General features: G+C 37.2%; 13 protein-coding genes across 13 annotated transcripts; 8 read left to right on the top strand and 5 right to left on the bottom strand.

Moving 5' to 3' along the window:
* Positions 1-351: 351 nt before the first annotated feature.
* B0P05DRAFT_472289 (uncharacterized protein) lies at positions 352-1,146 on the top strand (the record flags this gene model as incomplete). Its single annotated transcript, XM_051574668.1, has 3 exons — positions 352-510; positions 551-657; positions 711-1,146. Coding segments are annotated over 3 exons (702 nt in total), but the record flags the coding sequence as incomplete, so codon positions are not given.
* Positions 1,147-1,162: 16 nt separating this feature from the next.
* Positions 1,163-1,570, top strand: B0P05DRAFT_472235 (uncharacterized protein; the record flags this gene model as incomplete). Its single annotated transcript, XM_051574666.1, has 2 exons — positions 1,163-1,324; positions 1,373-1,570. Coding segments are annotated over 2 exons (360 nt in total), but the record flags the coding sequence as incomplete, so codon positions are not given.
* A 54-nt stretch (positions 1,571-1,624) lies between these two features.
* On the bottom strand, positions 1,625-3,085 carry B0P05DRAFT_546104 (serine/threonine-protein phosphatase 2A catalytic subunit alpha isoform). The gene is made up of 5 exons (XM_051578725.1): positions 2,811-3,085; positions 2,696-2,759; positions 2,052-2,623; positions 1,892-2,010; positions 1,625-1,848 (listed from the first exon to the last, which is right to left on the bottom strand). The coding sequence occupies exons 1-5, from the start codon at positions 2,910-2,912 to the stop codon at positions 1,776-1,778; spliced, it is 930 nt and encodes a 309-aa protein (XP_051433893.1). The 5' UTR covers positions 2,913-3,085; the 3' UTR covers positions 1,625-1,775.
* A 1,500-nt stretch (positions 3,086-4,585) lies between these two features.
* Positions 4,586-6,215, top strand: B0P05DRAFT_511977 (S-adenosyl-L-methionine-dependent methyltransferase; the record flags this gene model as incomplete). Its single annotated transcript, XM_051575626.1, has 4 exons — positions 4,586-5,135; positions 5,185-5,523; positions 5,571-5,633; positions 5,757-6,215. The coding sequence occupies exons 1-4, from the start codon at positions 4,680-4,682 to the stop codon at positions 6,213-6,215; spliced, it is 1,317 nt and encodes a 438-aa protein (XP_051433892.1). The 5' UTR covers positions 4,586-4,679.
* Positions 6,216-6,405: 190 nt separating this feature from the next.
* On the top strand, positions 6,406-12,638 carry B0P05DRAFT_472322 (uncharacterized protein; the record flags this gene model as incomplete). Its single annotated transcript, XM_051574672.1, has 9 exons — positions 6,406-6,576; positions 6,623-6,767; positions 6,829-6,957; positions 7,010-7,581; positions 7,639-7,787; positions 7,832-9,597; positions 9,644-10,678; positions 10,724-11,577; positions 11,619-12,638. Coding segments are annotated over 9 exons (5,841 nt in total), but the record flags the coding sequence as incomplete, so codon positions are not given.
* A 44-nt stretch (positions 12,639-12,682) lies between these two features.
* B0P05DRAFT_511972 (40S ribosomal protein S2) lies at positions 12,683-13,595 on the bottom strand (the record flags this gene model as incomplete). The annotated part of the gene is made up of 2 exons (XM_051575625.1): positions 13,577-13,595; positions 12,683-13,503 (listed from the first exon to the last, which is right to left on the bottom strand). The coding sequence occupies exon 2, from the start codon at positions 13,434-13,436 to the stop codon at positions 12,684-12,686; it is 753 nt and encodes a 250-aa protein (XP_051433890.1). The 5' UTR covers positions 13,437-13,503; positions 13,577-13,595.
* Positions 13,596-15,397: 1,802 nt separating this feature from the next.
* Positions 15,398-16,077, top strand: B0P05DRAFT_546090 (uncharacterized protein). The gene is made up of 3 exons (XM_051578724.1): positions 15,398-15,611; positions 15,660-15,756; positions 15,804-16,077. Exons 1-3 carry the CDS (start codon positions 15,439-15,441, stop codon positions 15,915-15,917), a joined length of 384 nt encoding a protein of 127 aa, XP_051433889.1. The 5' UTR covers positions 15,398-15,438; the 3' UTR covers positions 15,918-16,077.
* A 1,473-nt stretch (positions 16,078-17,550) lies between these two features.
* B0P05DRAFT_579868 (cyclophilin-like domain-containing protein) lies at positions 17,551-19,331 on the top strand (the record flags this gene model as incomplete). Its single annotated transcript, XM_051581969.1, has 3 exons — positions 17,551-17,703; positions 18,022-18,918; positions 18,966-19,331. 3 exons carry the CDS (start codon positions 17,551-17,553, stop codon positions 19,329-19,331), a joined length of 1,416 nt encoding a protein of 471 aa, XP_051433888.1.
* B0P05DRAFT_140928 (uncharacterized protein) lies at positions 19,133-20,285 on the bottom strand. Its single transcript, XM_051573056.1, has 6 exons — positions 20,069-20,285; positions 19,976-20,018; positions 19,828-19,922; positions 19,748-19,784; positions 19,533-19,678; positions 19,133-19,467 (listed from the first exon to the last, which is right to left on the bottom strand). Exons 1-6 carry the CDS (start codon positions 20,165-20,167, stop codon positions 19,339-19,341), a joined length of 549 nt encoding a protein of 182 aa, XP_051433887.1. The 5' UTR covers positions 20,168-20,285; the 3' UTR covers positions 19,133-19,338.
* On the bottom strand, positions 20,210-21,705 carry B0P05DRAFT_546078 (developmentally-regulated GTP-binding protein 2). The gene is made up of 7 exons (XM_051578723.1): positions 21,615-21,705; positions 21,468-21,556; positions 21,097-21,410; positions 20,891-21,054; positions 20,733-20,830; positions 20,407-20,685; positions 20,210-20,365 (listed from the first exon to the last, which is right to left on the bottom strand). Exons 1-7 carry the CDS (start codon positions 21,676-21,678, stop codon positions 20,279-20,281), a joined length of 1,095 nt encoding a protein of 364 aa, XP_051433886.1. The 5' UTR covers positions 21,679-21,705; the 3' UTR covers positions 20,210-20,278.
* A 9-nt stretch (positions 21,706-21,714) lies between these two features.
* On the top strand, positions 21,715-22,707 carry B0P05DRAFT_546076 (eukaryotic rRNA processing). Its single transcript, XM_051578722.1, has 3 exons — positions 21,715-21,927; positions 21,974-22,349; positions 22,397-22,707. The coding sequence occupies exons 1-3, from the start codon at positions 21,802-21,804 to the stop codon at positions 22,540-22,542; spliced, it is 648 nt and encodes a 215-aa protein (XP_051433885.1). The 5' UTR covers positions 21,715-21,801; the 3' UTR covers positions 22,543-22,707.
* B0P05DRAFT_546072 (prolyl oligopeptidase) lies at positions 22,708-25,419 on the bottom strand. Its single transcript, XM_051578721.1, has 13 exons — positions 25,304-25,419; positions 25,158-25,263; positions 25,083-25,114; positions 24,848-25,037; positions 24,635-24,796; positions 24,403-24,591; positions 24,221-24,358; positions 24,025-24,171; positions 23,855-23,983; positions 23,696-23,813; positions 23,546-23,654; positions 23,379-23,495; positions 22,708-23,333 (listed from the first exon to the last, which is right to left on the bottom strand). The coding sequence occupies exons 2-13, from the start codon at positions 25,176-25,178 to the stop codon at positions 22,721-22,723; spliced, it is 1,965 nt and encodes a 654-aa protein (XP_051433884.1). The 5' UTR covers positions 25,179-25,263; positions 25,304-25,419; the 3' UTR covers positions 22,708-22,720.
* B0P05DRAFT_546041 (uncharacterized protein) lies at positions 25,420-26,970 on the top strand. Its single transcript, XM_051578720.1, has 5 exons — positions 25,420-25,639; positions 25,687-25,826; positions 25,870-26,340; positions 26,391-26,760; positions 26,806-26,970. Exons 1-5 carry the CDS (start codon positions 25,508-25,510, stop codon positions 26,881-26,883), a joined length of 1,191 nt encoding a protein of 396 aa, XP_051433883.1. The 5' UTR covers positions 25,420-25,507; the 3' UTR covers positions 26,884-26,970.
* The last annotated feature ends 52 nt before the right edge of the window (positions 26,971-27,022 follow it).

Raw genomic sequence — 27,022 nt, 5'->3', positions numbered from 1 at the left:
CTAGTGTTTTATTAAGGAAGCGCTCATGGTCTGAAGTAAGTCTACTACAAAACACATCTCGATCGTGAATTCTGAACAGTTCGTCTTTAGATTTTTGATCCCGTTGAAGAATTGGAAGGTGAAGTAGTTAAAGATGAAACAAAAGAATAAGGTTCCTAAAAAACAATCAGGAAATGAAATGATTAAAGAGGATTTAGAAGATGAAATGTCTGAAGAGATCAGCATTTGGCACTTGTGGATGGAAGTTTTAGCAAAAATGAAGAACGATAATGATATTCACAATCACAGGTATGCTAGCCATGAAGAATTTCACTCGAACCAAATGAACCATGCAGTTTAGAGCGTCTCAACATAATACAATTGGGGAACAAAATTGGCTCACCAACTACTCAGAAATACTATACAGAAGAGCTTATTGACAAGACAAATATAGTTGTCAAAAGCTTTCCTGATTACTTTGATAACAGCACTGACTATCATGATTCATTCTTCGATCAACTGGTAATGAAAGTACAATGCATACTTTGATTAAGTATATACATATTTGTAGGATATTTCTCAGAATGATGCGAAATTATTTTTATTGTCCAAAGCTATGTTTGTACATGAATCAAACTGCAGATTTCTCAATTTCTCGGAAGAAGTCTACAAAACCTTGTAAGTGCAAATATATTTTGCCAAGGACATACTAATACAACTGTATTGTACAGTACGAATGAGATGTTTATGAACAATGATGATGTTTTCATAGATGAAGTGAATTTCAATGTTCGAATTATCTTTCCGATTATTCAATCCTTAGTTCGAAATATGGACAATATGAGATTCCTTCCAGGAGAAACTAGACTCAAGGCAGTCAGCAAAGAGTTGAAGCTTTTATCAAACGACACGACGCATTACTATAATGCAGATGGAATTCTTTCCTTGAGATCCTCTAATTTGGAAATTGCTTTGTTGGAAACAACCGGGAAACTAAATGTAGAGGATAGACCGAAAGAAGTGAAAGACTATATCAAAGCTGGCTATGGACTTGTCTCAATGCTACATAACATTGGTCGTTTATACCATTATGCTGATTTTAAGATCTTTAGAATGGTATCTGTCTATTTCATTCAAGTGACTCGTAAATGGTCCCATTGCTTCTGAAGAATGAGTTTAGTAATTCTTGTGTTTTATAGCTTTCAAAATACGTTTATGGAAGTTCAGTATGACAGACAACAAGTTGTATTGTATTAACTGCATTGGAAGTGTCAACATTCCTACAAGCCGAGAATCATGTGAAGTCAGTTTGAGAAGATTGGTTAATCTTATGTGGTTTTTGAAGGTATAATAGTCTTCTACTGAGCATTCAACATTGATTTACTTTATTCAGGAAAACATGGAAGAAACAAATCAAGTTCTAGAACAGCTCAAAGCATCCCATACAAACAATATGAAAGCCATTGCAAGAAAAAGATCTGGCTATCAAGAATTGAAAACGTTGGATGTCTATTTCAAAGAAAACACTCATATCATACTGCATGAAAAAATCATCAAAAATTCAGAATTGTTATATATGAATAGTTTTTAATGAACTAAAAGATCAAAAAAGACATACATCAAAAGTCGGGAAGATCACTTTAATTTTACACATTTGGACATCCCTAAGCCCATAAAAGGAGTTCTTTTTTGCCTTCTAGTTAATAATATGTTAAGTGGGTGTGTATATATATATATGTATATTCTCTTTCTCTTTCTTTGCTTTCGTATTATCGCTATTTTTTTTTCTTTTTTTTTTACAAGAAATAATCGGGAGTACGACGGGTAACATGTGGCTCACCCTTTCTAGGTGCAGGATCAAATTGAAGGCTATAGACAATCATTAGTAGATAGACAATATAAATAACCTTACAATGTGTATTTCATATGTTCATCAATTTCCATAATAGCCGCTTGATTACCACAACGATAACAGTAATTAGGAGCACTGAAAATAGTGACAACATTACGATCATGAGTCCAATTATAGCCCTAAAGAGATTGAGTACATGGAAATTTGACTATACATTTACCTCCATCACCAACTGATGAGCTCTTGCTACCAAAGTTAAGCCATTGTTATGATTAAATGTCTCTGCAATATCTTGACCAAAAGTATAGCCTGCACCACGGGGAGAAATACCCCAACCACATCTGTCATCAGGATCAGACCAAAGCAAATCACACATAGGACCTTCATGAGGTACCTCTTGAACACGCTCTAAAGATCGAACTTGATCTAATGTATCAATAGAAGGAGAAAGACCACCATGAAGACAAAAGATTTGATCTTCAATCAATGCAGTCAAGGGTAAATAGTCAAACAGATCAGTAAACATCTTCCAGACATTAGCATTGCCATATTTTCTTAAACATTCATCATAAAAACCATAAACTTGTGTGATTTGACGAGATTCATGGTTACCTCGAAGAATAGTAACACGATCCTTGTATCTCACTTTGAGAGCAACCAAAAATGTAACTGTCTCAACAGAATAATAGCCTCTGTCAACATAATCACCCATAAACAAGTAGTTTGTGTCGGGTGAGTTACCACCAATACGAAACAACTCTTGTAAATCATGAAATTGACCATGAATATCACCTATATAAAAAAAAAAAAAAGAGAATTTTAATTTTGTTGTTGTTGTTGCTGTGATGTGTGTGTAATACATACCACACACTGTGACAGGACATCGAACGGGCTGAACATTGGATTCCTCCTGAAGAATTTCGCGTGCCTAAAACGATATTAGCCTTTCTTATTATTTCCTTTACAATAACCTCAATACCTTTTCGCATAATTTTTTTATTTCAGATTCGGGAAGCTGTTTACACTCAGAAAGTTGTGCGATCCAAGCGTCGACATCGGCAACAGAACTAACGGCAGTCATAATGGCAAGATGAGTTTTATATTAATGATAGAAAAAAACAAGATGATGAGGAGAAAGAGAAAAAAAAGGCTTTTTTTTACTATGAAAAAATACAAGTGACGTGTCTCTTATAGAAGTAACCAATGAAAGCTAATAAACAAAAATGCCTTTTTGTATCTTTTTAGGGTTGAGGTACCAGCATATTGGGACTTATTGAGCAGTGATACCTTAAAATGAGAACTTGTGTGTATGATAATGAGTAAATAGATCTGAACGAAAGTACTTTTGAATAAAGATACATCCAAGTCTTTTTTTTTGGGCTTATCTCTTAACAGTTTGGTCTTTTCGTTGCCCTCTTCTTTGTGTAGCAAACAATGACAACTTGTGATAGAATTTTCAGAGTATTTCAAGTCATTGTTGACCCCTACACAAAAGAAACCGCTTCTTAAATTAGGATAGTATGTCCATTGCGTGTGGTTTGATATGCTGTAGGATAAAGGGACTACATGACTCCAAAATAATCAATGTCAGTTGATGATGCCTAAAAGAACCGTTTGATTATTGGGGACTACTAACTTCAATTTTCCCAAGCATATGATTTGTCATTAGAGATGATTTCTCATTGTGCCTTAAGAGATTAAGAAAGCATTAAAGTTAATTTCTGGACTTTAGGTTGATAAAGTGATGAGAGCCGCATTTTGATTAAACTATATTCCGTTTACAACAAAAGCTACAACAACAACAACAACAACAACAACAACAATAAAAATAGATAGGGAAGGAACTAAAAAGCTACATAGCTTATTGAGAAGTATAGACTAAATAGAGAAAGGAAGTTATGGATATAAATATCAAAATGCTCAATTTTTTGTATCGATTAAGAAGACAATAGAGAAAACGTAGAAATTACAATAATCTAAAGAATGGCAGTGAAAGAAATGCAGTAACAAGAATGATATTGTCTGAATCAGGTATATAAATGCATGTTAATATTTGCTGGCTTTCTAAAGACTAGATGTCATTAATTTTTATACAAACATGCAAATGACATTGTGCCTTCTGTGCTGAATGTATCTTTACTATAGAAAAAGTGAGAAACTAGATTAGAGCTGTAAATATATGGTAATTTATTCCATATTCCATACTTTATAAAGCTAAAATAAATTTAACATTATGACTTTGACAATTTTCATAAGCAGACATTGTCTTTGCTTTTAGGGGACCAAGTGCCTTTTCAGTATGGTATTCTACAAAGATAAGCAATTTAGTATTTCATAAATTATTCTTGTAGCAGAGACATTAGGCAGATTCATGCTTTAACAGTGAAGAAGATAACAATTCATACAGCTCTTTATCTTTTTTTAGACAATATGAAGGTGTTGTAAAGCGTGCTTATACCTGTATAAACACTTTGAACATCTATAAGCCATGTTTACTAACATCCATGGTACCTTTGTAATTGATTTGGACAAAAAAAAAAGGCGACTTGTAAAATTTGGCCAAAATATGCCTTTTGACCAAAGGGTACTATCAATGAAAATCCTTAGTTTGACAACTCTTGATCTTCTTCTGGGCGCTACAGGATGAAAAATGAAGCTATTGACAAGCTTAAATACTCAAAATGTGCGTCAAAGACCGTAGTTTCTGGTTAACATATTTGTTTGCTAATTGTCCTATGAAAATGAAATCTCTAGTGCTTATCTGCCAATAACCCCAGAGATTCATTTTTTTTTAAAAAAAACATAGTCATAATACTTGTCTTTTTCTATCATTTGTACGTAACGAGCTATGTTGAGAGCTACTCCACGACTTTTAGCAACAACTCGCTTAAGACTACCAGTTGCATGTCCTTCAGTGGCTCAGCGTCGGCTTCAACATACACGACCTGGTATTTTCGCTCCTTTCTTTCAACCCTCAAATGAAGAAAAAGTTGAAGAACAAGCACGACAACACTACCCACGTCTTACAGCTTACGATACAGCCAAGTATAAAAAACCACCTACGTGTAACAAAATGTTAGTACGTGATTTCATTGACGATTCTCTTTATAATCCCAATTACGGTTACTTTTCAAAACAAGCTGTCATTTTCTCTCCTGAAACTGATTTTGACTTCAACAACATGCGAGATCACTTGGAATTCATGAACATTCTCGGTCAGTTGTATAAGGATATGGAAGGGGAAGCAGATGAAGTCGATGAAGTAGCTAGACAAGTGTGGCATACACCTACTGAATTATTTAAGGCAAGTATAGATACCTAAAACAATGAGGCTTACCTTCTTTTTTATCAAGCCTTGGTATGGATATGCAATTGCTAAATACTTGGTCTCAGAATACAAGCTCAATCTATTCCCTCATAAGGATCTAATTATTTATGAAATGGGTGCTGGTAACGGTACTCTCATGTTGAATATCCTCGACTATATCCAACAATACGAACCTGCAGTCTATCAACGTACTCAATACAACATCATTGAAATTTCTGGTAAATTAGCGGAAAGACAGTCAGAAAGACAAGATGTAAGAGAAGCAAAGGATCAACACAAATGTGTCAAGATTATCAACAAAAGTATATTTGATTGGGACATCCATGTGCCTGATCAATGCTTCTTTTTGGGCATGGAAGTCATTGTAAGTTACAACAGTCTAATAATGCGCTAAACCATATGGACTTGTAGGACAATTTTGCCCATGATTTGATCCGTTACGATCTTGAGAGCTTAAAGCCTTATCAAGCCCTTGTCAGCACGGATGCAAAGGGTGAATATACAGAAATATACGAGCCTGTAGGTAATGATACACTCATTAACCGATATTTGGCTGTGCGCGATCAAACTCGATACCGCTCTCCTGTTTTAGCCAAGCAATTCTGGCTCAAATGTTTACAATCCTTACCTTTGGCCCCCAATATGACTTCGGCAGAATTCATTCCTACTAAGCTCTTTTTGTTACTCGAGACACTCAAGACATATTTCCCTCAACACCGTCTTGTCTTGTCTGACTTTTCTAGTTTACCTGATTCTGTCGAGGGTGTAGATGCTCCCGTTGTTCAGACAAGATACAGAGGTACAATGGTGCCATGCTCAACATATATGGTGCAGCCTGGCTGGTTTGATATCTTTTTTCCAACCAATTTTGAATTACTAAGAGATATGTATTTGCTTGTTTGTCGTGGATCAAGAGCAGGCAATGATAAATCTGTCAAAGTAATGACACACCGTGAATTCTGTGAACGATATGGTGATGTAGAAAGAACAACCACTAGAAGCGGAGAAAATCCCATGTTAATGTACTATGAAAACATGAAAATGATTATCACCTAATAAACAACGCACGATTGAAGTTACTCAAAATGGATATTAAGAAATGACTTTTTTTCGGTTGTGACACTTGTACCTTAAAAAATAAGTCTTGTACCTTCCTTTCCTTTTTTTTTGCTTTTCTACATTGATAATGAATGGGTAATGCAAATATTTCAAAATGCATAGTTAACTTTTTTTCTTTAGGCGTCATCTTGATTTACACTCTAAAATCCTATTAGGATTAGCTGAAGTACTAGCTGACTCTCGAACAAAAGCAACCTCCGATGAAATTGAGACATTAGTAAACAAGTGTCCTGTTGTTCCTCTTGAAGAAGGCACAGATATTCTTTCACGGCACGAGGCTCCGGGCTTGGGAAAGATGGTAATATAGAGAAATAACCAGAAGAGTATTGACATGTCCATTTTAGACCCTACAAAGTCAACAAACCATTGCAGCACTAGTAAAATATACAGTAAAGACCAACCGAGAACAACAATTAGAGTTATTACCTCGACTTCTGTCTTACATGCGACATCTACCTGCTTTCCATTGGGATCCAGTCATTCTGAATAGTAATTCAAAATTGATCTAAATAACAATACTCATAAATACAATCAGGTTTACCGCCTTCAGATACAATCACATTCAGTTTGGTATCCGGTCTTTTAGAAATTGCACACAAGTGTCCTGATCACTATGAAAAAATTGCAAATATTTTGTGGCGATACTCTGAAAGTATTGTTCAATCCATGCCAGAAAATAGTAAGTTATGCTATATCTTGATCTAGTCTAATTTTTTTTTTTTTTTTACTAGCCGAATTCACTGTCTCTTTTATTTTGCCTTCTTTAAATGGTCTTTCAAGAGCACTTCAACTTTCACCTTTTCTCTGCAAAACCGAGCAATTGCTTGCGTTATGTCAACGTATTCAACCACTTATTAGTGACAAAACAATGGATTTAATTCGTGCTTCTATCACTACTTGTCTTGGTGATACTGAAAGCTCTGCCTATAGTCGCGATGTCTTGGCCTGTTATTGGAAAGAAGGAATGTCATTCAGCCCCAACTGCTTTATTCACAATTTGCTTGTCACTTTTAGAAATCTGTTAGTTCGTACAACCACTCAAATCAAGGAAGACGCATTTGAGAGACAACACAAGTCTTATTTGCCGCATGCTATTCAAAAGTCTTGGTCTACACTATTACAACAGCCAATGCCTATTTTGGAGCAAGAGAAATTAGCGTCTTTAACACAAAGTTTAAAACATATCTATCAAATGAGTATGGAGTATTTTGAGGACTCACAGCGATATGCAGAAAAGAGTATTCTGGAAGGTAAAAAATGGTCTCCGGATGCTTATATTCAAGAAATTATGGGAACAAGCTTGGTAAGTTTTAGATTAGGAAGGAAAGAAAATACATTGGGCTTATTAATACAATTACAGCACGTTGCTACCTTAACATCTATTTATTTGCAGCAAGTGGATGATACACTTGTTGATCATATTACTGCTTGTCTGTTTGATGTGCCACAAATTGCAGAGTCTTGGGTTCATATCGCCTCTTTAGATGCTGCTGTACTTCTCGCTATAAAGTAAGTTGATTTACAAAAGGTAAATTACTGAACCTTCTGGGTAGCTTTCCAAAGTTAAACGCACATATGACAAACACCATATGTCGATTTCTAGCCACACCTTCACCTGTATTTGAACTTCAAATAGAGCAACACCCTAATCGTTATGTCAGTGTGCAACAATACGCAATTGTACGATTAGCACAGTGTGTACAAACAAAATCTCAAATACAAGCAGCAATCTCTACCATTTATGCTTTATTAAATGAAATCACACGATACACCAAAGATGGTTCTGGGGGTGAAATGAATGGTATTCCTGGAGCGCCTTTTCTGGAGCAATTAAATGAAATACAAAAGCAACAAGTGTGCGCCAATGTACTTTCTGCTATTGTAGGCGTTGCTGTCTATCTCAAAGATGATCACATCATTTCTCAAGCCTTCTCTATGCTCTCTCTTCGTCGAAAGACCCTAAGTCCTGCCGCCACTGCTTCTCTTATCATGCGCTTGGTAGATCTTGCACTTGTCAGTCCCAAAGAAACTTTTTGCGAGATTATTGATTTATTTGCTGCATTGAGTAAAGAATCTCTTCACAATGAAAACAATACACTTAACACAGCCATTCTCAATGCTCAACTTGACTTATCAAAACGACTTTCTTCCCGTCCTGAGTACTATCAGCTTTATCTCCATAGCCTCCTTAGTACTTTTATTGATAGTGGCAACAGCATTCAACGCATCATGAGCAAGAACAAGAAAGAAAATGAATATCCCTTGGCTCAAAAGCTTGGTAATCTGCTGCCTGTCATTAGTGGGTTATTAGAACATGATGATTTTAATCCACATCTTGACTCGAACGAAGAAACCGTGTCTTTGTTCCGTAATGCTTGGTTTCATTGTGTCTTATTTGGCTTTGTTACTGAATCTATGTGGTTAAGAGAATGGCATCCATCGATGCTACGATTGGCACAAAAGACATCTGTACTTGTAAGTACTACAGCCAATTACCTCGAAAGTGATTTAGAACACAACTCTGTCTTGCGCGCCAGTAATATTACTGAACATGGTCTTGCTCCTATGCGTCAAAAACTTACTAGCTATTTACCTAACTTGGCATATGATATCAAGAACTTTTCATTTGCTCAAGTTATTTTTGGACTTGCTGTATATCATGTTGAAATGATGCGTAGTCGAATGGGCGATTGTTCATATATCTTGCGTTATTTTATGAATGACGGGGTCAATACAAGTGCATTGGTGAATTGCTTGGAGACTATTGCTAATCGTGTGACTCAAACATTTGTCAAAGATGCTTCTGCTAAAGCTTTGAGTCAAACGTTAGACAAACAGCTTGTGAAGCAAACAGCCACCCTATTGGAATTATGCTGTCATAAGCGCAAAAAGGTGCACTTGATGGCCATCAAAACTGTGGAACGCATTGTAAACTCATTTGCGCAAGTGTTTACTGATAGTTCACTACTTATTTTGCTATTGGAACTTGTGCAATTGACTTGGTTGAGTTGTGAAGCTGAATACCGTGATGAATACTCTCCTGTATTTCATTTCACTTCGACTCTAGTAGGAGTTACTATTGAATTAGGAGATGATTATAACTACCGTAAAGAAGTATGTACGTCTTTATACGAAAATGCTCGTAAATGGTTGAATGCTGCACTTGTGCGTGCTCCTATTGAAGTTGCTGGCTTATTGCAAGACTATATAGCTAAACTTAATCGATTCTCTAACCAAGGCCTTTCAGACGCTGTGCATATGGGTTGCTCTTTGGCTCTTGACATAGGCAAATCACCATCCAAACACGAATTAGCTATAGGTAACATAAGCTTCACATATACCATCATCTCATTCATCATTTCTAGACTCTAAGCCTCAAGTATCTCCCGTCTTACCTGATGAATCCTCTGCTTTTATTGGTAACTTTAGATTACGCCAGTTCCATTCAGGTGAAATAAGTGGCATCGAATACCTGATTAACTTGCGTGCACAAGCCTTTGAAGACGAATCTGACAATTGCCTCAGTCATCAAATCCCTTTTGTACTTGAGGCACTCAGTAAACTCTCTCAAGATATTTTAGAACACAAGCCCAGTGCAACTGTAGAACGTCTCTATCGTGTCATGCATCGTTCAGCTGGATATGCTATTGCTTTACCCAAAATCAATGCTGAAATTGTTCGATACTTGGTACATATTCCAGTTTTGATGTTTACCCCTGAATCCTTGGATATTGGTACTACTGTTTGGAATTGGATGTTGATTGAACGGCCTGAGATTGAAGACAGACTTATGATTGAAATCATGAGTAAGTGGGTATGGGCCCAGCGTCATCGTAGAGGATTGTTTTCCCCTCTTTTAAACGTCAAGCATCCATTTGTCGGAAAAATGACCTATACTCCTTCTGACAAGGCTATTCGTGACAGTAATCATCGCATTGCCATGTTTCTATTTACACCACACGTTACATGGATCAAATTCTTAAGTAGTCGTTTCTATTCTATTCGACATCGAAGCAAACATCTTGTGAATGCATTTATTGAATTATTACAGACTACTTTCCAAAATGCCTCATTGATGAGCACGCATTCACTTGCACGTTATGCTCGATTCTCTCTACTCAGACTAGGTCTAAAGGTCCTTCAGTCTACTCGTTTAGAAGCATTGGCCGAGTACAATTTACGATCTTTAGTCTATGAAGCTGCTTTTGATTGGTTTTCTCAAACTCCTAAATGGCATTATGGTGCTCGCAAGAGTCTAGCACTGATGGAACACAAGTTAATGAATGAATTCTATAATGCTGTGCTGAATGATGCGCCCAGTTTAAGCTATTCTATATCATGTAGTTCTATTAAGAGCTCAGGCACTAAAAATGCTACAGATCACTACATGTTCTTAAAAGGTAGGCCTACAGGCTGTATAAGCGTTAATCTCATCCTGGTTGTAGATAAAACAAAAGATGAAGCTATCAAACATCACAATCGCGCCCACCGTCTTTTACTTTTGTTTATTGAAAGTGAATTGACCAAACTCTCAGTTTGGTGCAATCCTTTAAACACTATAGGTGCAGGCAATCCGATTAATTTCAGCGGCAGTACCGAAAAGTCTTTGGTAACAGATGAATCCTGGAAAGAAATCATTCGATTTGCATGGATTATTTCTCCTAAATTAGCTGTTCAAATGGATGTACGCTTTGTTCAGCCTATTGTTAGAAAAGAATTGCATCGCTTGATTGCCAATAATTCATTGGAAGTCGTGGATGTACCTGAAGCACTTGTTATCTTATTAGGTGAGGGAATTTCGCCTCTTGCTAAACTAGATCTCAAGTACTTGCAATATTGGGCGCCTGTGCCCGCTATCACAGCCACTACTTACTTTTTACCTGCTTATGGTAACCACCCATTGGTTCTTCAATATGCTATGCGTAGTCTAGAATACCATCCTATTGAAACCGTTTTTTTCTATGTACCTCAAATTGTACAAGCATTACGCTACGATACTCTGGGATACGTAGAGCGCTACATTTTAGAAGCTGCACAGACATCTCAGTTGTTTGCACATCAAATCATTTGGAACATGAAGGCTAATTTTTTTGTGGATGCAGACAAAGAGTGTATCAAACCTGATGCATTGAAACCTACTCTGGAAAGAATTATCGATACCATGGTCAGCTCATTCACAGGAGAAGACAGAGCATTTTATGAGCGTGAATTCAAGTTCTTTGGTGATGTTACTGCTATTTCTGGCTATTTGAAGGAATATATCAAATTTGGTCAGAACGAAAAGAAACCACTTCAAAAGGTAAGCATTGCTTGTAGCTATCTTTACTCATATTATTATAGAAACGGTTAGATGAAGAACTTGCTAAAATCAAGGTTGATGTAGGCGTCTATCTTCCTAGTAATCCTGATGGCCATGTTATCAATATCAATCGTACTTCAGGACGCCCATTGCAAAGTCATGCTAAGGCGCCTTTTATGGCTACTTTCTTGATTGAAAAAGAAGAGGAAGATATGAATGAAATCAGCAATGCAATCATTCAATCTGGTCAAGACATACATAAGAAAAAGACAATGCAACTATGGCAAGGTGCTATCTTCAAAGTCGGTGATGATTGTCGTCAAGATGTGCTTGCTCTTCAATTGATTGCTGTGTTTAAGAATATCTTTACCAGTGTTGGCCTTGATCTGTATGTCTATCCCTACCGTGTTGTTGCCACTGCGCCTGGTCGTGGTGTGATTGACGTGATTCCTCGGTCCATTTCTCGAGATCAATTAGGACGTGAAAAAGTCAATAGTCTATATGATTATTTTGTGGCGAAATATGGTGGCCCTGAATCCATTCACTTCCAGCGCGCTCGTATTAATTTTGTACAGAGTGTCGCCGCTTACTCTGTCATTTCTTACTTGCTCCAAATCAAGGATCGTCATAATGGTAATATCATGTTGGATGATGATGGCCATATTATTCATATTGATTTTGGCTTTATCTTTGATATTGCACCTGGTGGCATTGGTTTTGAAAGCTCTCCCTTCAAATTGACAGCTGAAATGATTCAAGTGATGGGCGGTGGATCAGAAGAACAAGCATTTAAACAATTTTCTGAATTAGTGATCAAAGCTTACTTGGCTGTGCGTCCTTATGCAGAACTGATTATGCAGCTAGTGACACTTATGCTTCAATCAGGCTTGCCTTGTTTCAAAGGAGAGACAATTAAGCGTATGCGTACTCGATTCCAAATAGACAAGCCAGACAGAATTGCTGCTGATTTCATGCTTATGCGAATCAAAGACTCCTTTGCAAACCAAAGAACAGTCTTGTATGATTACTTTCAAAAACTTACAAATGGTATTCCCTATTAATAAAGTAACAAAGAGAAAGAGAGCTTTATTTCCAAATTATCTAATTTACTTTCTTTGCTTTTGGGCAAGGAAGTCAGAGAATTCTTGATAAGGACCCTTAACAAATTCAGATTCTTCCCAGAGATCAGGAGTCAAGAAACCGTAAGTGTTACCAATGGCAGCGAAGGTAGCCTTGACGAAGTTACCGAGAGTACGAGTAGAACCACGAGAGGTAGTGTAACAATCGGTGACACCAGCCAATTGAAGGACACGCTTAGCAGTGGGAGAGGCAACGATACCAGTACCACGGGGAGCAGGAACCAAACGAGCCATAACGGAACCACAACGACCAGTCACCTTACAGGGAACGGTGTGAGGTTCACCAAGGTTGGAGCCCCAGTAACCACGACGGACGGGGATGATGGACAACTTGGCAAGGATGATACCACCACGGATGGCAGTAGCAACTTCCTTAGCACACTTGACACCCAAACCAACGTGACCGTTTTCGTCACCAATGACAACAAAGGCCTTGAAACGGGTACGTTGACCAGCAGTAGTTTGCTTTTGAACAGGCATGATCTTCATGACTTGATCGGTCAACTTGGGAAGGAAGTAGTCGACAATTTGGTATTCCTTGATGGGCAAGGAGAAAAGGTAGATCTCTTCAATAGACTTGATCTTGTTAGCCTTGACGAGACGACCGAGCTTGGTAACAGGAACCCATTCGTTCTTTTCTTCACCACGGCGTCCACGACGAGGTCCACCACGACCACGACCACGTCCAAAACCACGTCCTAAAGTTCGATTAATTTCCATCCATCCATACTTTTCTTCATGAACATACCACGAGAAGCACCGGCCGTTGCAGAATCAGCCATACTAAGAAAGCGATGTGTCAGTATTCATCCATCTATCCATCCATCCAACTATTCTTTAGGTGATAGGTACTCACTTAAATAATATCAATGAAGAAGGAATCTATATGGTCTGGCCTTGAGCCTTTAATTTGAGTACAAGCAGCTCGTACACTCACACGCACTTCCGGGTCGGATATTAAAGTTGCCTTTTAAAGACATAAACCAATTCTGCTGCCCGAGCAAAAATCAGCTTTCATTGCTTATCATGTCCAAAGCTCTTCTTTTTGACCTCCAAAGTGTCATCTATCATAATACGATTTGCTCTTGCGCATTCCACGCATCAAATGATGCTTAAAGAATGCCTATTTACTATTCGAATCTTATCGAAATGGGCCTCTTTTGTACTGATTATAGTGTATCACAAGCTTTAAATGCAAATTTGAAGGTAATGTTCAAACTAAGTCAATGGTTTCATCTTAGTAAGCTCGCTTTCTTTCCTTTGAAAGTATCTTGAGATGGTCTTGCCTGATCTCGGTTGAATCAGACTTAGAATGGATCATTCCAAAGATTCCTGATCGAGTTTTGTTTTTTCATCTTCGTGATCCTCCATAATAAAAAAAAATGAATTTCAGAAAACAGCCAAACCAATGGTACCATTTGATTCCTGGGATCAAAAAACATGATCTAAATTAAAAAAAAAAAGGCCTATTGATAATGTAGTTGTCGAGCAATAGTCCATTAAAGATTGGTGCATTAAGGTGTGTTTTGAGCATTTTTGACTTGGATGACATATAGAGCTTGTTAGCAATGGTGCTACAGAAAACGATACATACTACTCATAATGACAAAGAGCATCTGAAAGCAAAAACCAGCATACTTTATGATGTGAATGTAGAGTAGATAGACATAGGATATACAGAAGGGCAGATGGCGGATATTGAAACAGAACAACTCGACTTCATCCTGCTGCATAAAAAATCAAGCATTTTTTCAGCTTTTGATGAGAACTGCATGAAGACGCCGCCATCAAGCTTTGATGCAGTGACAGAAGCTGTAGATCCTTACTTTATGGCTCTGTTGATGTATAGAATACAGAAAATTTGCTGCTGAAGTCTTGAGAAAATAGGCAAAGATGTTTCCATGGTTTTCTGCTTATATCTCAACATTTGCATAGGACAATTAGCAAACAAATATGTTAATCAGAAACTACGGTCTTTGACGCACATTTTGAGTATTTAAGCTTGTCAATAGCTTCATTTTTCATCCTGTAGCGTCCAGAAGAAGATCAAGGGTTGTCAAACTAAGGATTTTCATTGATAGTACCCTTTGGTCAAAAGGCATATTTTGGCCAAATTTTACAAGTCGCCTTTTTTTTTTGTCCAAATCAATTACAAAGGTACCATGGATGTTAGTAAACATGGTTTGTAGGTGTGCAACAAGCTTGACTGTGCTCAAACATGTTTCTTTGCCCCCTTTCGTGTGGTGATGCAATTTTGTGTATTAGTTTGTTCTTCCATGAATACACTTAAATGACTATCAAACGAATTCATCATGCCTCTTCTAACCAGAGTACGATGTCCTCATATATGATTTTTAGTCACCATTGACAACATATTTTGAGAAAAACTGATTTATTATCCCATGCACTTCTAGGCCCATCACTGCCAAATCATTTATATCAACGTTAAAGATGATGATGCTTCTTTGTCTGCAAAGAGTATGCTGCTGAAGCTTGTAGAAAATACTGAAAAGAGAAAGAGAGATTAGGTCTCCCTCGCAGAAGATTAACTTTGATTAAGCTGCCAAAAGCTGAGCTGTCGATACTTGATAAGACGACCGAGCCCATAGAGTTTGCTATGATGAATTACTGAGCAAACAAGCATTTTGAGACATTTAGAGAAAAAAAAAAGATCCATCCGTTTCTTTCAAACCAACAACAAACTCAAAGACTCGGAAATCCAATGTCATGTCAAAATCCTGACACCAAAATAATACATCTCTATTGGCTCTTCTCAATAACACGTCACTCTTGTGCCAAAACCTTAGTCTTGAAATTGGAAAAGCCATACATTTTTTTTCCCTTTTTTCTATTGTATAGAAATAAAACTTTTTGTTCAACATGTTTATGCCTCAAGTAAGTTATCATCAATAAAGCAACAAAAGAAACTGATAAAAGCAATAGCAACCTCAACTTACTCCCGAACAAAAGGCTATGCTCCGTCAACGCACAGTCGCCACTGTTTCTAACTTTGTCTTTGTTGTTTTGGCTGTTCGTGCTGGTAAGAACACATAAAGCAATAAGACAATTACTAATTTTTATATATAGCTCCCTTTGCTATTGAGCAAGTCAAGAAGTTGTTTTAAAATAGCATGTATCGGCTTATTTTCTCTTTTTGTACACACATTTATATATACACATGCATACAAATTTCATGTATAATAAAACTAAAAAGCTTTTTATAGACTTTGCCTATTTTTGTTTCAAAAACTTTTATGTGCATCCCAAAAGGACGATGATGATAGCTTTGACTAAGCGTATACAGAAGGAGTTGATTACTACGAATGGCGAGAAAGCGAGAGAGAGAGAGAGAGAGGGGGGGAAATGTGTTAATAAAATAGCTTCAAATTCACTTTTTCTTTTTTCTTCTTTTTCTTTTCTTTTTTTTTTTTTTGTGTTATGTTTTCAAAAGCAAAAAGGTTTTCGGAAGGTACTTGTATTTCATATTTATTCCTCTTCTTATTTTTTTTTAAAAAAAAACGAACAGTGACCAAGGATTATGTGCCTGGACCAGGAGAATATGAAGTAGGCATAGATGATGCCAATAAACACAAGCGATATGGTTTTCTAAACCAAACTAATCGATTTCCAGAGGGCACAGGTATGCCATTCCGGTCTAGATAAGAGATACGCGTAGCACTTACTCTCTTGAAGATAGTACCGATCTTTTAAGTGAAGTAAGTCTATCTGTTTCTTCCATTGCAAGTGATAGAAAGAACTTCATGAGCGATATATATCGAAAAGAGATGGAGGCCTTGCTATCTAAAACAAGGAAAATGGAACTTGTCATCCAGTCTTTAGAAACAGAGAAAAAAGACGTCAAGGCTATCTTGATCAACAAAGATTCAGAACTGGCTGAACTCAGATCGAAAAATGGCATTCTTCAGAAAACTGTAATGTGTAGAATGTTGTTTTGTTGAGCGTGCATTAATTTCTTTTGGGTAGATTAACAGACAAGAAATCACATCAAAAGCAACACAGCTACAGAAGAAAATCAACCAATTACAAGATACACTGACATCAACACAGCTTACACACAAGCAAGTACTTGAAGAAAAAGAGGATGTGATCAGTACCATGCGCATGGCGTTGGACAACAGTGCTACCAAAATAAAGCAATTGGAGCAAGCCCAGCATCTCAGTCAGCAGAAACACGAATCACTTGAGGCACAAATGAACACATTATCGGCTCACCTTTCGGAATCACAAGCCGATGCTACACAAAAACAAATGCAATTAGATCAATTGGGGCACCATGTTTCATCACTTACAAAATCCAATAATTTGCTTGAGAAGCAGCTGGTTGCTTCTGAACAGCAATCTAAAGAACTACAAACACAGAACCAACAGTTGACACTGGATATCCAAGAACACCAAAGCACACTCAGTCAGTTAACGTCTCGTATCGAACTCAAAGAGGAAGAAGTGGATGCTTTACTCACCACGATTGACGGGAAAGAACAAACAATCCATGAAAAATCCAGTCTTGTGGAGAAACTTGTACAGCAATTCAATATCTATAGAGAATGGGTCAATCATACTATGGTACCTCATCTTAGACAACAAAGAGACATGGCTGGTCAGGACCATAAGGATGAACTTAACCGAGCATTAAACGAACTCCACCAAGCAAAGAAATTTATGAACAAACAAGCACTGTATCTAGATGAACTAAAGTCAGATATATATTGGCTAACAACACAAAACAAGCAATTGCAGACACTTATTCAATCCATGCATAAGGAACATATGGAACAGATTCAGTTTCATACCAGTCTGTTTTCAGGCAAACTTGATGAACTTGCTACCAAAGAAAGGCAAGAGCAACCCACAAAGCAAGTTAGAAAACGAGTTGTGTTTAGAAAGAAACCAAAACCTCAAGTGGAAGAGGATTCAGACAGCAGTGTGTCTTTTACAAGCAGATCAAGTACCTCCAATGATGATCATTGTAAGTCATGTTGTAGACGCTTTCCTATGCTAACCATGCTCCTTCTTTAGTGGATGTCCCTTTTTTAAACAATGACTCTGGTTTTGGCGTCTTGACTGATGAAACGAAATAAGCATGCTAATGATCACTACAGCCATATGACATATACCCTTTCGCTGTAAGCTCACATACCTTGACACTGACTTGTGCACTATATACACCCCACCGCTTTTTTTTTTCTTTTTTAATTTGTTTGTTGAATAAACTCTTTTCTTCTTTTGATATTTATTGATGGTAACGAAACAATCAACTAGTTTACATGAACTCAATTCTATTTAGTCTGTCTTGATAGAGACCTCCCTTGGCGATCTTGTGATTGACCTTTATACAGACGAGTGTCCCAAGACAACACTCAATTTCCTAAAATTGTGCAAGATCAAATACTACAACTTTGCACCTTTCTTTAATGTACAAAAGGATTTCATGGCACAAACAGGTGATCCCACTGGTAAGGGTGATCAAGGCGAATCTATCTATGGTATTCTTCATGGCCCTTCACAACGCTATTTTCCTGCAGAAATTAATCCCAAACTCAAACATACAAAGCGTGGCATGGTGTCGATGGCAGTGGCACAAGATGCTTCTATTGAAAGTGGTGGCGTGAGTGGAAGTCAGTTTTTTATTACATTAGGTGACGATCTTGATTATCTCGATGGCAAATACACCTTGTTTGGTGAAATAGCAGAAGGATTTGATGTGCTTGATAAAATCAATGACGCGTATTGCGATGACAAGGGCAGACCATTTCGCGACATTCGAATCAAGCACACGATTGTTTTGGATGACCCTTTTCCAGATCCTGAGGGGCTCCAAGTGCCTGATGAATCCCCATTACCCACCAAAGAACAGATGGCATCCATGCGTATTGCTGATGATGAAGATCTAGAAGAAATGGGCGATCCTGAAGAAATTGAAAAAAGAGCCCGTGAAAGAGAAGCCAAGGCGCATGCACTGACATTAGAAATGATTGGCGACTTACCTTTTGCAGAGGTAAAACCACCTGAGAACGTCTTGTTTGTATGCAAACTGAATCCGGTGACACGCGATGAAGACTTGGAGATGATCTTTTCGAGATTTGGACAGATTCATAGTTGTGAAATTATTCGTGATAGGCAGACAGGTGATTCACTTAGTTATGCTTTTATTGAATATGAAAACAAAGAAGATGCTGAAGAGGTAATATAAGGCATAGAGTAGACACTATGTGATTGATGCTTGTATAGGCTTATTTCAAGATGCAGTCTGTCTTGATTGATGACCGTCGTATTCATGTTGATTTCTCTCAATCCGTCTCAAAACTACACAAAGATTGGATTACAAAGCGCACAGGAGGCAATAGAGAATCTATGGGTGGTTTTGATAATCTTCAAAAGAGAACAAGATACAGAGAAGGTGAAGACAATAGCCGAGATGATTATGATTTAGTATTTGAAACCAAGCGATCAAAGACCAGAAAAGAGGATGACAGAGACGACAAGAGAAGAAGAGATGATGACAGAAGAAGAGATGACAGGAGAAAAGACGATAGAAGACGAGATGATAGAAGACGAGATGACAGAAGAAGAGACGATAGAAGAAGGCGATACTAAATACAGTTTATTGTGTAATAGGATATTGGTAACTATTTGTCATTACATGTAACGCTGTATCTGCTGTGCCTACAGTTCTTTTTAATACCTGAATTAAATGTATCATATAAAAATAACTTGCTGTAGCATAAGCGCCCTAAAGAACATTATAAATCTTTCGTATATGTATATGTATATATATATATATATATATATATTTACACAAGTCAAGATATCTCGTAACATGATACCAATGGAATACAAATGGTTCAATTGGTTTTGCATACTACAGATCTCTGAAATCAATGAAATGACTTGGCTTCTTGTTGCATTCACCAGTCTTTGTTGGCAGTTTTGAAATACGACATCTTCATTCAACATTAAGTCAGTGATAGCAATGATTTCATTTCCACAAGTAAACGTAAAGAAGAAAATACCAGGTCTCCAATACCAATCTGCAACAGCTAATTTTGACTGATAGAGATGAGTAACATGAATAAAAGAGAGATGTTCTTACTGTATTAAGAACCACAAGATCAGCTATTAAACAAACTAGCATAAGGCATCCAACAACAATTTGAAATCCAAACTGGAGTGACACTGTATGATCATCTTATTCCCCCCCCCCCTTAATAAATCAATTCACAAAGTACATATATGCTTACCCATATGTGAGCCTGCTTCGTAAATATATTCAAATGTTTGAATCTTGCTTTGTTAAAGTCCATATGAAATAAAAAGCATGTATCTATATTTACCATATAAATCACATTTAAGCCTATTGAGATAATTTTACACCATTGATGAAAATCAAAGCATTTATTTCTCCAATTAGTTTCACTGATAATAAAGGGCATATTTCAATAGAAAAAGAAAATGTAACAAAAAAAAAAAAAGATTGTTATTTGGTCTAAACATAAGGAATTTAAAATGACACTACACTACTCACTTTTATGCTTTTGATTGGTTTATTTCTTTACAACCTGCACAACATCTTCATCACCAACATAATGATTGATACCAACACGCTGAGGATTATGCTTTGTTGATGTACCCTAAACAGAGTCAAGACAATGGCTTCTATTCAGCAACTTACCCAAACTAAGGCATATCTAAAATTATCTGCTAATGTTCTATGGATAGCATGGCATACATGTTCAATCGTAGCTCCATTTCTCACAATAAGACCATCACCGAAATCAGGGTATTCACCTCTCTTTTTTGTATAGACACGCATCAAATTCAACTTTTTCCAAATGGTCTCTACCAGATAGTCCAAGTTGAGATCATCTTCACAAGACACAACAACCGTATCAGGCTCATGGGCTAAACGATCCACTTCTTCCAGGCTGATTTGATCAATCTTGTTATAACACTTTGGTTGACTGTGTCAGTCTATTGATATCTATTGAACCCACTTACATAAATACACTTGATGTATCTTCTATTACCAAGGATAACATCAATAAATTGATCTACATTGATATCTTCACGAATCACAATATCTGCATTAAAGATTTCTTTGGACGATCATGTCAGTTATCATTCACCAAGATTGCTTCTTCTTTTTTGTCACTTACTATAGTCATGCAAGATATTATGTACCATCTTTTGATCAATCTTGGTGAGTTTGACAGTCGCATTAAAACTGATACCACCTGCTTTTTTGATCTTGAAAGAGACGTTGGGGAAACTTTGGTTAAGACGAATACCCACAGCTTCTAATTCTGCTTCTAATAAAGGTCTATAGTGTATCAATCCTCTGTTTGTTTGACATTGAGTTTACCTTTGTTGAGCTGATTTGGTTGCATCGAGCATCATCAAGACAACATCAGCAGTACGAGCCACTGCAATCACTTGACGACCACGACCTTTACCTTGAGAAGCACCTTCAATAATACCAGGCAAATCAAGTAATTGAATAGTAGCCCCTTTATAGGTAAATTTACCAGGCACACATGTCAATGTCGTAAACTCATAAGCAGCAGCCACGGATTCAGCACTGGTCAATTTAGAAAGCAGCGTAGATTTACCCACAGAAGGGAAACCAATCATGACTACACGCGCATCACCTGATTTCATCACATCAAAACCTTCTCCCTATAAAACCACCTGTTTGTTATTCTATGTTTAACGTCTACCTTTTTTTTTTTTTACCTTTTCTGACTTGGTTTTGGACCCTTCCAAGAGTTGAACACGGTATCTTGCCAACTTGGCTTTCAAAAGACCGAGATGGTATTCAGTAGCTAGGTAGAAAACATTTGAGTATAGGCACCTTTTATTTTATTTGTTTTATTTTTGTACCTTTGTTCTTTTGAGTACGTTTAATTTCGTTCTCAATGTCTTGGATTTTCTCGACAATACCCATGGTGGATGTACAAAAAGTAGTAGTAGAAGAAGAGTGAAAAAAAAAAAAAAAAAAACTCTTTTCTGCGTTTAAAATAGTCACAAGCGTGTTTGCTGTCAAAAAAAAAAATACTTTTCTTTCTTAATGAACACACAAGATCAAACCATGGAAGAACCTGAGTGGGTTCGTTTAGAAGATCTCGATGAAGAAGATATCGATGATGAATATGGCGATATGGTGATCGAACAAAGATTACTTGTAAACAATGAGGTAGGTGCAAGACAACACACGAAGCCTTGATTCATAAATAAACTAGGATGCACTTGAACGCATCACAGACGATATCAAGCTCGATCTACCTTGGATGGAATCCTTGACAGTTACTTCAACAAAACCTATTCAAGTAGCCGATGTCTTTGATGATCTTTTGCGTGAAGAAGCATTTTATCAACAAGCATTGGAAGCAGCCTATCTAGGCCGAGAACGTACACTGAAAGAAGGAGCTGCTTTCTTTAAACCAGATAATTTCATTGCACCTATGCTTAAGGATGATAAACAAATGGAAATGGTACGTCAGAGACTATTGGAAGAAGCAAAAGACGGGGACGAAGAAGCATTGCGTCGATTACATATTTTTAACAAAGAACAAAAGAAACAAAAGACAAACGAAAGAGCAAAATTACTTTTGCGAAGTAAGTGTCTGATTCATTTTTGTCTGTTGACTTATGTTGTTTGGCAGAGAAAAAGGATGGTGCTGAAATTAAACTGGATGATGAATTCAACATTGATCTAGAAGAAGCAGAACGATTAGCAGCTGCCACTAATCCAAACAAAGAAGATAGGCCTGCCAAGAACTATACAAGAGATACAAAAGTAAGTCACTAGGACCAATCTCAACTTATAAACGTTGTTTAGGATGCCAAATATGCCTTGGGCAAAAGAAAAAGAGTTCAGGGATCTACACCTAATCCTGCTAAAAAGGGTATGTCTCTATCTAAAAAGAGTAGCCTTAAACGACCTGGTAAAGCCAAGCGTATGAAATCAAGATCTTAATAAACAATTTTTATGATTTTTGTATTTGAGAGATTAAGAAGGCCACTTGTTCAGCTACATTGGACAATTGACTGTCTTGTTCTGCCATACCACCTCCAAAATGACCTCGGTCCAAGTCTATCTTGAGTAAGGCAGACTTAGGGTAACCATAATGTCGCATACGAGCCACTAATTTAAGGGGTTGCCAATACGCAACACGCTGATCTTTCATGCCACCTGTCATATAGACAGAAGGCAATGAGGCTGATTGACATAAAGCAGGCGTGATGTTTTCATAAGGCGAATAAGCAGAGATCAAATCATAGGCTTCTGGATCTGTGGTGGGATTGCCCCATTCAGGATACTCGATCTGAGTCAAGGGCAAAGATGGGTTTAGCATGCAAGAAAGTGGGTCTACAAATGGCACTTTTAACACAAGTGCCTTGAACAGATCAGGTCGCATATGCAACATGGCTCCCACTAATAAACCACCTGCACTCGTACCCATGGCTGCTAAAGAATCAGGACAAGTCAATTTAGAATCCACTAAATGTTCTGCCACTGAAATAAAGTCTTTAAAGCTATTCATCTTCTTGCTTAATTTGCCATCTTCATACCAATCTCTGCCTAATTCGCTTCCACCTCTATATATACACATAAGTCCATACATCTATGCTTCTATAGATTACCTGACATGGGCTAAAGCAATGACCCATCCACGCTCTAACAAGGGAAACTGTTCTACTCTAAATTCAATGTCTGTGCAAGTACCATAAGCACCATAAGACCGCATCAAGACTGGGTTTCTAATGGCATGGTTAAAGAGATGGGCAATCACGCGGCAAATAAAACATACCTTCCATTCAGCTCCAAGTTCTTTTTATGCAACAAAGTGACAGGGATGCGTTTACCATCATGGGCCTCGACATGGACCTGACTACACATATACTTTGATCGATCGAAATCTATTGGATTCAATGACTGAGTAGGATGACAATAGACTTACTTTTGATGGACTGAACGCGAACAGGATGCAACTTTTTTGTTGTCATGTCATATTCAAATGTAGATTCATGCGTAAAAGGGGATTGAATCGAGAATCGAAATGTGTCTGTATTAAAATCCTGTTTCTATCAGTACTGGTGCACACATCATAGTGACCTACAAGATTAGTGCCAGGATAAAGAACACAAAATTTTTCTGGCAACTTCACTTGGTGTGTCTCTTTGGATACTAGATTATGACAGAGGATCATGGGTAAACCATCTCTTTTACCATACACGACAACATGATTCTATTCTACTGTCAATTCTACATACATGACGATAGACTTACCTGAAAAAGATCCACATCTTCTATTTTCTCAGTGGGTCTCATGGTAATCACATCCTGCCAATGGTGTTTGCTTAATGCATGATCGGGTGTTTGTACCAATTTGAAATTAGTAGCACCATCTGCATTGGTCAAAATATAAAAAGTATCCTGTTGGAATGATAAGTTCACATACATACATACAAACTATCCTACTTACATGATGATGGTCTACGTAATATTCGACACCAGGCATACGGGGTTCCACCAGTTGAACACAAGGCTCAACATCAGGATCAGTACGAATCACTCTGACTTCTGAAGAAGAGAGTGTGTTTGCATTGATAGTGACGTATTTCTGTCAACATAAGCAAACTTATTTTAAAAGTACATGTATCTTACACCATCTTTTGAACTGGTAATGTCTACAAAGACTGTATCGTCTAGTTCTTCATAGACCAATACATCATTTGATTGTTCAGTACCCATACGATGAGCATAGACTTGATAGGGTCTTAATTGTGCATTAGGGACTGTATAGTATACCATTTGATCATGAGCCCATACAAAATTAAAGACATTCTCTAATATCTTGTCGTGTGTTATTTCTTTTTTGTTTATCTGCTGTATTTACCTCCCAAGGTGGACGATCATTCAAGTCTTTAAAATGTAATTCGCCGTATTCAATACCTTCTCGCTCTGTATGATAAGCAAAGATAGAATGATCTGGTGACAATAATACTTTGCGAACAGACATATTCATGGATCTCAGGAAACCTGTATTTAATAATACTTGCTGCTTATGTATCAGCCTATACTATCCCACTTTGCTTTTTTTTTTTTTTACCTCTGTCTCTTGGCCTAATTTCTTTCTCAAATAAACCATCCCATAAGCAGATGTCTTGGAATAATACTCGTATCCATGCGTGGTTGTCTTGAGAGGCGGTAATGCATGAGGTACATGTAATTTACGTTTCATTTCTTGCAATACAATCTTTTGAAGGAACTTGTGTTGACGCATACATCGACGAGTATATCTAGATCATGTTATTATGTATGTTGGAGGTGTCATTGTTGTTTACTCATTTTCAGATTGAATATAAGAAGCAATATGCTACATGTTCATCAGCCTCTGGATCTGTTGGTGTATGACTTACTTGGTCAGACAAATCTTCCATCCATGAAAATAAATCTTGTCTTTGTTTCCCATGATGGGATTGAACAGAAGGAACGGGTGTGGGTACAGGTAATGGTTTGGGTTTTCTATCCAACTTCAATACGATGCATCATCATGTTTTCTTACTTGAATACGTGTCGAAGTGAAGTCAAAAAAAGCCTTTTTTTGTTGAATGGACTAGTTGCTTGTTAGTTTTGATCATATGCGATGTCTTATTACCCTAGTGAAGGTAACTGACTGACTTGTCTTGATAGAACAATCATAATATATATATAAAAGAAGTAAATTACAGAGTCACGTCTCTTTTTTTTTTTCTTTATTTCTTTCAACATGAATCGTATCCAAGGTTATTTTAATAAAATAAAGGGAAACCTCGGTAATGAAAATGGAAAGCATATCTCTAGTTTACTCTCTATTGATGATACCAAACATACCAAACTATTGATTGATCAATCTATCACAGTAAGTAAGAATAGCAGTGTGTAATGATAGGCATAACACTTGTCTAGTTGGATGACATTGAATCAGCATGTGCTCGAAACTTCGAATCCCCTTGGACAGATATCATCTTGAACCATATTAAAACAGTACTTTATGTCGATCAACAAGATTATGTGTCTGCTTTTGATTCGCAAAAAGAAGTCGTACAGTAAGTGAAACGAACAACACCAAGCATTAAAACGCGTATCTAGAGGATTTCAAAAGATACTGCCCAATCTGACGCGTTGGTGTCTTGTGGCTCTTTATACGATCAACAATGAGTTACGGATCATTGCCACTCAAGCAGATCTCATTTCCCCTGTAGAAGAAGGTCAACGTCGAAAACTAGAAGAAGCAGCCAATGTGATCAGTAAATCCTTTACTGCTTGTGTTACTGACCGAGCTGTCCTTCAGGTGTCCAAGAAATACGGCACATATTGTATGATTGGCATCTTGTTTCGTATCTATTTTAAACTAAAGCAACAAAACTTGTGCAAAAATATTTTACGTGCGGTCAAGGCTGCTGATTTACCGCCATTGGATGTGTTTCCTAAAAGTGATCGAGTAACATTTCGGTATTATCTAGGTCGTCTTTACTTTTTAGAAGAAGATTATGTCAAGGCAGAGCATGAACTCGATTTGGCTTTTAAAGAATGTACTAGGAAGAAACCTAAAAACAAAGAGTAGGTTGATCTATCTCAACCTGTCAAGAGACTCACTTTTTTAATGTTAGACTGATTCTACAGACTTTATTGCCTGTGAAATTGATGCGTGGTATTGTACCCACAACCAAGTTGTTTGATCAGTTCCCTAGAATAAGAGATTTGTACCGAGATGTAGCAGAATCGATCCAAAAGGGCAATGTCAAAGCATTCAATACAGCACTGGCTGCCTCTGAACCCTTGTTGATTCGACAAGGCACTTATTTTGCTATGGAAAAAGCAGAATCGATTGCTATTCGACAACTGTTTCGAAAGATTTATCTTATCATGGGCTTAAATACCAGAATTCCTATTGGCCTATTTCAACGTGCCTTAGCATTTGAAGGCATGAAGATTGAACTGGAAGAAGTAGAATGGATGTTGGCCAACATGATTTACAAAGTAAGCAAATATCTATTGAGCATGGTTTATTCACATTTGAATTAGGGCTATATGAAGGGTTATTTATCACATGAAAAGATGTTTCTTGTCCTCAGTAAAGACAATCCATTTCCTAAAGTTTGAGGTGATACAAACAAATAAGAACCTGATTTTATCCTGATTTGACGAATAAAACTTGCATGATTTGTTTGCTCCAATAAAAATAAATAAATAAATATAAAAAAAAAAGGAGGGGGAGGGGGGGCGTAAACGCGTTTTTTTT

This window comes from Gilbertella persicaria, assembly GCF_025201335.1.
Source record: "Gilbertella persicaria strain CBS 190.32 chromosome Unknown B0P05scaffold_25, whole genome shotgun sequence".
Classification (NCBI taxonomy): Eukaryota; Fungi; Mucoromycota; class Mucoromycetes; order Mucorales; family Choanephoraceae; genus Gilbertella; species Gilbertella persicaria.
The sequence above is the reverse complement of the archived record's forward strand: the minus strand, read 5'-3'. Positions and strand labels throughout refer to the sequence as shown.

What these genes read in the sequence shown, in the direction of transcription:
- B0P05DRAFT_546104 (XM_051578725.1), bottom strand. Translation starts at nt 2,912, where the DNA reads ATGACTGCCGTTAGTTCTGTTGCCGATGTCGACGCTTGGATCGCACAA. An exon ending in CTCATCAGTTGGTGATGGAG is followed by an intron (nt 2,011 to 2,051) that starts GTAAATGTATAG and finishes CAATCTCTTTAG; the next exon opens with GGCTATAATTGGACTCATGA. An exon ending in GAACATATGAAATACACATT is followed by an intron (nt 1,849 to 1,891) that starts GTAAGGTTATTT and finishes GATTGTCTATAG; the next exon opens with CCTTCAATTTGATCCTGCAC.
- B0P05DRAFT_546090 (XM_051578724.1), top strand. Translation starts at nt 15,439, where the DNA reads ATGTCATGTCAAAATCCTGACACCAAAATAATACATCTCTATTGGCTC. An exon ending in TCAACATGTTTATGCCTCAA is followed by an intron (nt 15,612 to 15,659) that starts GTAAGTTATCAT and finishes TAAAAGCAATAG; the next exon opens with CAACCTCAACTTACTCCCGA. An exon ending in TGTTTTGGCTGTTCGTGCTG is followed by an intron (nt 15,757 to 15,803) that starts GTAAGAACACAT and finishes TTTTATATATAG; the next exon opens with CTCCCTTTGCTATTGAGCAA.
- B0P05DRAFT_140928 (XM_051573056.1), bottom strand. Translation starts at nt 20,167, where the DNA reads ATGCCCTTTATTATCAGTGAAACTAATTGGAGAAATAAATGCTTTGAT. An exon ending in GCTTAAATGTGATTTATATG is followed by an intron (nt 20,019 to 20,068) that starts GTAAATATAGAT and finishes TAACAAAGCAAG; the next exon opens with ATTCAAACATTTGAATATAT. An exon ending in AGATTGGTATTGGAGACCTG is followed by an intron (nt 19,679 to 19,747) that starts GTATTTTCTTCT and finishes TGTTGAATGAAG; the next exon opens with ATGTCGTATTTCAAAACTGC.
- B0P05DRAFT_546078 (XM_051578723.1), bottom strand. Translation starts at nt 21,678, where the DNA reads ATGGGTATTGTCGAGAAAATCCAAGACATTGAGAACGAAATTAAACGT. An exon ending in CCAAAACCAAGTCAGAAAAG is followed by an intron (nt 21,411 to 21,467) that starts GTAAAAAAAAAA and finishes GTGGTTTTATAG; the next exon opens with GGAGAAGGTTTTGATGTGAT. An exon ending in TTAGATATGCCTTAGTTTGG is followed by an intron (nt 20,366 to 20,406) that starts GTAAGTTGCTGA and finishes GACTCTGTTTAG; the next exon opens with GGTACATCAACAAAGCATAA.
- B0P05DRAFT_546076 (XM_051578722.1), top strand. Translation starts at nt 21,802, where the DNA reads ATGAACACACAAGATCAAACCATGGAAGAACCTGAGTGGGTTCGTTTA. An exon ending in GATTACTTGTAAACAATGAG is followed by an intron (nt 21,928 to 21,973) that starts GTAGGTGCAAGA and finishes TAAATAAACTAG; the next exon opens with GATGCACTTGAACGCATCAC. An exon ending in AGCAAAATTACTTTTGCGAA is followed by an intron (nt 22,350 to 22,396) that starts GTAAGTGTCTGA and finishes GTTGTTTGGCAG; the next exon opens with AGAAAAAGGATGGTGCTGAA.
- B0P05DRAFT_546072 (XM_051578721.1), bottom strand. Translation starts at nt 25,178, where the DNA reads ATGGAAGATTTGTCTGACCAA. An exon ending in TTACCAGTTCAAAAGATGGT is followed by an intron (nt 24,359 to 24,402) that starts GTAAGATACATG and finishes TTATGTTGACAG; the next exon opens with AAATACGTCACTATCAATGC. An exon ending in TTTATCCTGGCACTAATCTT is followed by an intron (nt 23,814 to 23,854) that starts GTAGGTCACTAT and finishes TGATAGAAACAG; the next exon opens with GATTTTAATACAGACACATT.
- B0P05DRAFT_546041 (XM_051578720.1), top strand. Translation starts at nt 25,508, where the DNA reads ATGAATCGTATCCAAGGTTATTTTAATAAAATAAAGGGAAACCTCGGT. An exon ending in TGATTGATCAATCTATCACA is followed by an intron (nt 25,640 to 25,686) that starts GTAAGTAAGAAT and finishes ACACTTGTCTAG; the next exon opens with TTGGATGACATTGAATCAGC. An exon ending in TGGCCAACATGATTTACAAA is followed by an intron (nt 26,761 to 26,805) that starts GTAAGCAAATAT and finishes CATTTGAATTAG; the next exon opens with GGCTATATGAAGGGTTATTT.